This window comes from Nelumbo nucifera, chromosome 3 (genome assembly GCF_055504915.1).
Source record: "Nelumbo nucifera cultivar China Antique chromosome 3, China Antique-T2T, whole genome shotgun sequence".
Classification (NCBI taxonomy): domain Eukaryota; kingdom Viridiplantae; phylum Streptophyta; class Magnoliopsida; order Proteales; family Nelumbonaceae; genus Nelumbo; species Nelumbo nucifera.
Window position 1 is genome coordinate 6192272 of NC_142651.1, and position 7319 is coordinate 6199590.

Below are 7319 nucleotides of genomic sequence, written 5' to 3' on the forward strand. Positions count from 1 at the left end.
TTCTCTAATATCTATGGTTCTTACCCGATTTGAAGCATACTCAACAATTTCGAATTTAAAGTGAAGTGGCTTTATAACTCATAAACCCGTGCTTGTTTTGTTCTTTCCTTGGAGCTCATATTGGGGCCTCACATGCACATCTCAGCATGCATTGAGAATTAAGGGTGTAAATAAATCGAATTCGAATTGAATCAGACAATATTCGAATTTAAATCTGATTAAAAAATTTGATATCCGATAGATACTGAAAAATTAATATTCGAATTCGATTAAATATTTGAATATTCAATTCAATTCGAATTTGGATATTTAATTATTATATATATATATATATATAAATTATAAAATATTATATATAAGAATTAAATAATCGATTGAACTCGGATATTTATCGAATCAAATCAGGTCATATCCAAATTTAAAATGATAGATTTTTGAGACCCTAAGATTAATTATATTAATCATGAAATATAATTCAAAGAGTTTATTTCATTATACATTATATATAGTATTTTGTTATATATTATATATTCGGTTAAGGTTTGATTTGATTTCTAAAATTCAGGAAATCAAACCAAAATCATAAAGAACCTCAAACCGCTTTTATTTCCATGCCAAACCATACCACAAATTTCAGCTTGGTTCAGTTGGATTTAGTTTGGCAATTTGGACTATATAATAAACACCCTCCCTATAGCCAAACCCTTGCTATATGTCCAAAATTAAGCCATTCTGTGGGCATGTTCTATGGCTAATATAGGGATGATTTGAACCGAGGGATATCCACTGGTGGATGGTTCAGATAAGCCACATCATCCTTGCGGGTGATAAAACATTAAAACTGGAGTAGAGAGAGAGAGAGAATCTTCCACCTCATCAGCTTGCCCACATGGAGAGATACCCTAGAGTTACCAACCACCATTACGAAATATAGATAACAAAAATATAGCTTTAAAAACCATTTTTCAAAGGGCGGAGAGAAACCCACGTAACGTAGAAACCAAACCAAATTACAAATGCACAAAGAAAAGAAAAGACAAAGTACCTAATCTCCATTTCTTATTCAACATATATTCCAGTATGGAATTATGAGCTAAGATCCATGTCCCTACGCGGTATATAAACAAAGTCCCTAGGGCCCTAAGATAATGCCTAAAACCAAAGATGGCAACCCTTTTAGAGGACCAACCAACCAGTCGATGTGATTTTGTGTGGCCCGCCATTCAAGCAAGCGCCTTACGCCCCCCATGTGCGTTAACTCCCCTCCTGCCCCAACAAAATCGGCAGAAAAATCTCGCTAGTTGACAGGTTCCATCCTTTTTATGTACTACGTGGCACCATCATAGTCGTCCATTATCATACAACCAAACTTTTCACAACACCACGGGCAGAACCGCAGAAAGCTACCATTTTAAATGTTATTTTAGTCCCTTCTTCTTTCTTTTGTGTCTTCACTACTTCACGCGCTCATCAACTTCCTATATAAGTAGTTTCTTTTCAAGTTTCACCAACCGTCTTCCTCTCCCCCTCGAGTTAGAGAGACAGAGAAACAGAGAGATGATTAGATTTAGTGTAAAGAGGTTTTGCAGGAGCAACTCTAAGCTTAGCGCAGGCGGTGGTGGTGGTGGTGGTGGTGGTGACAACAGCACAGGAGGGTCCGGCAGGGGATGTGGAGGTGGTGGTGAAATAAAATGGGAGCTCCGACCTGGAGGGATGCTGGTTCAGAAGAGAGAAAATGGGGAAAGTGAAGGTGAAGGAATGATCACGGTTAGAGTCTCAACTGGATCTGAGTGGCATGGTATCTCCATTGAAGCAACTTCAACTTTTGGTAATCCATCATCTATCTTTCTCTGTTTGTTGGGTTATTAAAATGGAAAACAATAGATTCTTCATCGTTTATATATATCCTTGTCTTGCTGATTTTTACAGGGGAACTAAAGATGATTTTATCATTGGTGACCAACTTGGAACCAAGAGAGCAGAGGCTCTTGTTCAGAGGGAAGGAGAGAGAAGACAATGATTTCTTACACATGGTTGGGGTTAGAGACATGGATAAGGTGCTGTTGTTGGAAGACCCAGCTAACAGAGAGAGGAAACTTCATGCTTTGTCCCAAGACAAAGCCATTGGGAATCCTTGTCCAACCATTAGCGTGTAATCTGATTAATTAATTGTTTTTCTACTAACCACGTAACGACGTTTAATCAATGTTTTGTATCAACTATGAGAACACCCACTTGTTACTAGCTTGTTAGTATTTCTTCTCTCTCTTTCTCTCTCTCAAAAAGGTTATAATGGTTTCTTTTTTGTGTTTGGTTTGATAGAAAATAAGAGAGAAACAAGAGAGTTGAGGGAGAAAGTTATTTTTAGGGATTTCACAAGATTTATTAAGAATTTCCACTCAACTTTATGAGTCTCTCTTATTTCCTATCAAACCAAACATGGCCTTAGAGTTGCTTACCAAATTGCCTTCACAACGTGCAAGTGGGAAGTTGACTTCAATGGGGATTATAGCTGAAAAAACACAATAGGTAGCCACAGTAACCTGACCCAATTCGCATTAATATTTTCACCAGCTTTGTTCCGTTTGTGTTGATGTTGTTAGCATCAAAATTAGGGTTAATTATTTATATATACCTGCACTTAAATATACTCTCAACTTTCAAAATGACAAAATCTACTTATATAAACCCTCGTTGACCTTTCAAAATTAGGGTTAATTATTCTTCTTCCTTTTTTTTTCCTTTCATTTTTCTTCCCACCGCACTCTTGCTCCCTGCTCTGGAGTCTAGACGAGAATCACATCGACCACCGCTGGTTCCAGATTGCTCTGGTGCCAGAGGTCAATGTTCTCTCAAGCCGATGGGCAAGCCCGGAGTGCTAAGTTGAACCATTTGTCTCTGGGCTTGACACTTGAAGCTGAAGACAGGGACGAAGATTGTGACAAGAGAGCCTGCTTATCACTGTAATTCCGGGAGGAAACAGGGGACATTGACTCCAGTATTATGTGCAAACTCTTTGCGAAGAACCCATTAAATATCTGCTCGATTTTTGCTGCTCTCTAAACAAAAAATTTAATCAATGTAAAGCCATTGTAATTTGTGAACTCGAAACTCAATCGTCCATCGAAAACTGTGAAATAGAAAACTTCAGAATCCATTTAAAAATCCACCGTCGCCGCAACAGAGGATTCAGTCGTCGTTAGGCAAATCGTAAGCTCACTAGGGCCGTCTTGACACTGTGTCACGGTCTAACAGACGCTTAACCTTGACTATGCTCGGCGGGTTTACGTTAAAGGACACCAACATCATTTTCGCTTATAAGATTTTTTAGAGAATTGATGTTATCTTCAGGTAGACCACTAAAAGCTTAACGTACCCTTTGAGAAGGGGTGGTCGACCTCATTGGGTGCTTAACCTTGGCACTCCTAAACCATCACCCCTTGCGGGGAGGCTCTGGTTAATGGCTAGCATGGTTCCCCATACATGCTCATGGGGACAGTGCATGGACCAGCACTGCGCTATCAACACTCATGGGAGGCTTGAATTCTCTAACAAGTTTGACAATTGTAATTGCCTCTCATAAACTTTTTGACAGTTGCAAATAGATCCCCTTTGTTAAATTCTCTAACAAAAGACATGAAAATATCCAAAATACCCATGCAATAACTATTGAAGTTGTTTTCTACATAAAATCAATACAAACTTTATGAACAACAAAAATAAATAATAATAATAATAATAATAAAAGAATGAAAAAAAAACCTCCAACATTCCACTAATATAAATTAAAAATGATCAAATGGGGATGATAAAATTATGTAGCTGAGACCAGTAAGGGAGAAGAATGAATAATGGTGGAAAGAAAACAGCAACCCAAATTACACCTACACTATTGAGTCTCAGATAAGCCATTGCGATTTTGAATTGGGAAATTCTTCAGAGGTTAAAATTTATCTCCCATTACGTAATATCTGTAGAGATGTTGGGAGTTTGAAATTAAGGACAAAACTGAAAGGCCTTGTGTTTTGGCTCCTTGTCTTTTATGAGCAAGTTGGTGCTCCCATCATCATCAGGCTTATCTCTAAGAAGTTCATCACTTTTATCGTTTTGTCAATCCAAAAATAGAGAAGGGGAAAAGCACCCCAACGAAACAAAGAATGCTGTAACGACAGGTTTGTCTTCCCTGACTGACCTGCAGCTAGCTAGCTTCCTCATTGAAATTCAAGTTGATGATATTTTATATATGAATCGAGTTTAGGGTTAATACTACCTGCATTCCTAGTCATATATGTTTGTTTTCTTTCCTTTTTTTCCTTTCTTTCTTTCTTTCTTATTTGGCACTGGTGCACTTAGCTTGTTCTCTTCTGCGCATATCTTGGGGGGTAGCTGTTGAGCTTTTCTAGCTAGTTTTTGTTTTTCTTTCCTTCAGCCAAGTGTTTATTTGTTTATTTCAGTAGTAGTAAGCGTGAGGGTGAAGAGCTGAAGGTGATATATGGTGATGGATGGTGTGTTGCTGCTGTTGACAGAAGATAGAGAGCACAAATGCACATACCCAAGAAGGCTTGCGTTTGTGCACTTTTGTGCTCTCTTCTTCTGTTAACAAAACAGCACACGTCTTTGTGTTCCGACTCCTTGATCTGATTTCATCATTTGATTCAAGTTGAAGGTTGAAGGTGAGCTTTTAACTTTATTTATACATCTTTTAACCCACAACCCCCTACCCCCTCTCTCTTTGTTTTTGTTAATGCAATTAGCAGAACTTTGGGTAAATGGGTTCATCTTTTCTCAAAATTGAGTGAAGATTCTGAATCACAGAGGACTGTATGTAGTTAGGAAAAGGCTTAGATAATGATAGTGAGGAAGAAAATAAATTTGAATAAAAACCTATAGTGAAAATAATTGGAGGATTTATGGTCCATCAAACCCCACAGTACAGAAATGGGCGTGGTCGGGCCCATCTGGACGGGTCTGAAATGGGTATCTTCTGCCTTATCTAATTCTCTACTCTTTTGGTAACGGATAGCGATATATCATTACTCATAAATCCAAAATCACGTATATGTTTTAATTATTTTGTGTCTGAAAGCCAAGGTCATTAGCTTATTAGTTGTGGTGGAGTAAATGTGGACGAGTATTAATCTACCATGCAGCCATAGGGAGTCAGCTGAAACAAAGACAATCATGCAGCATGAAAAAGATATTAACCATTAATTTTTAACAACCTTGAACAAAACTATCCCATCCGGGAAGATAAAATGATGAGAAACCCTAACACCCCACATTTCTATTTTCTTTGTTGATAAGATGATAGAAACCCCATCTCATGTATTGTTTGGATTGAATTGGGAGTCTCCGGATTGAGTTTGTCTACTTTGCTAGTTATTTTGTTCAGTATGGTATTATTCATCAAACCACTTGTGTCGAAACCTCTCAATAAAACGGGAGGGTTGAACACAAACACCGGCACGTACTCAATGTTGCCCAAGCATTGCGTTTTCAAGCTAGCATGCCTATTGATTTTTGGGGGGAATGTGTATTGACCGCATGTTATTTGATCAATCGGACACCGTCCATTCTATTGAAAGGAAAGACTCCCTATGAAGTTTTATTTGGGTGACCTCCTTCTTATGATAATGTGCGAGTTTTTGGTTGCTTGGCATATGTGCACAATCATGGACATGGAGGGGATAAATTTGTGTGTGTTTTTGTTGGATATCCTTTTGGAAAGAAAGGATGGAGCTTGTATGATTTAGAGTCCGACACATTCTTTGCATCACGAGATGTTACCTTTTTAGAGGATGAATTCCCTTATGCACGCAAGGAGGATAAACAACCAAACAAAGCACAAGGCCAATTTCATTGTGGAATAAGTGGGATAGATGAGGTGTTGGTGCCGTCCACTTATTTACCAGGACAAACAAATGGCAAGATGGAGACTAACCAGCGAGGTTAACTTGCAGAAGAATGAGTCAGTGTAGAAGAAGGAACCCACGTAGACCCAAATGCCAATACTAGTGAACCCATGCATTCTTCTAACGTCACCACAGAAAATACAAGTGAAAACAGTCCTGACGTCAGAGGGGTGGCAATGTTGAGCAACAACAGCACTCTGATTCTCATTTAGGGCGTGGGCATCGACGGAAACAGCAGTCCACAAGGTTAAGAGACTATGTGCTTCACACCACACAGCGCTTGAGTCCCTCTCCGCGTCCCTTTGCAATCTCACTCAGCCAATCACATCCTGCAGGTAGTCCTTATCCCATAGATAACTATGTGAATTATAACAATTTTTCTTGTCGACATCGTGCTTTCTTGGCAGCTATTATTGCAGGAGTTGAACCTACTTCTTTTGCTGAGGCCGTAAAAGATGAAAAATGAAGGGATGCAATGCAGAAAGAAATACAGGCACTTGAGAATAATCAGACATGGACCGTAAAGCCTTTGCCATTCGGAAATGGGTATATCGAATCAAGTACAACGCTGATGGGACAATGGAAATATACAAAGCCTGTCTCGTGATCTTTGGGAACAAGCAGATTTAGGGAATTGATTATAATGAAACTTTTGCCCCAATTGCAAAAATGGTTACTGTCCGTACCTTTCTTGCAGTCGCAACAACTAGAAATTGGGAGTTTCATCAAATGGACGTACATAATGCATTTTTGCACGGTGACCTTCATGAGGAAGTCTACATGCGAATGCCTCTTGGTTTTCAATCTGACAAACTAAGTATGGTGTGTCGATTGCAAAAATCTCTGTATGGCTTGAAACAAGTGCCGAGATGTTGGTTTGCTAAATTAACCGCAGCCTTGAAGACATATGGGTTCCAACAATCAGGTTCAGATTACTCCCTATTCACCTTTCGTCGAGACAGGGTACATGTGCTTGTCCTCGTGTATGTGGATGGCATTATCGTGTCAGGTAATGATCATATGGCAATTCAAGTCTTCAAGAAATATTTGAGTGACTACTTCCATATGAAAGACTTGGGACCATTGAAGTTGCCCGAAACTCAACAAAATTTTTTCTGTCTCAACGAAAGTATGCTCTGGATATTATCGCTGAAGTTTGATTACTTGGTACAAAACCTGCTCCTTTTCCTATGGAGCAAAATCACAATCTGGCCTTGACAGATGGGCCTCTCTTATCTGATACTGAGCGATACAAGCGCTTGGTGGGCAGGCTTATTTATCTCTCAGCAACTCGTCCTGAATTGTCTTATTGTGTGCACGTTCTGTCCCAATTCATGCAACAATTGCAAGAAAGACATTGGGAGGCTGCATTGCGAGTGGTGCGCTACTTGAAAGGAAATCTTGGTC

The 7319-nt window shown here is 39.1% G+C and overlaps 1 protein-coding gene across 1 annotated transcript; it reads left to right on the top strand.

The window, feature by feature from the left end:
- The first annotated feature begins 1514 nt into the window (after positions 1 to 1514).
- Positions 1515 to 2268, top strand: LOC104593005 (BAG family molecular chaperone regulator 2-like). Its single transcript, XM_010252611.3, has 2 exons — positions 1515 to 1828; positions 1930 to 2268. Exons 1-2 carry the CDS (start codon positions 1558 to 1560, stop codon positions 2154 to 2156), a joined length of 498 nt encoding a protein of 165 aa, XP_010250913.1. The 5' UTR covers positions 1515 to 1557; the 3' UTR covers positions 2157 to 2268.
- The last annotated feature ends 5051 nt before the right edge of the window (positions 2269 to 7319 follow it).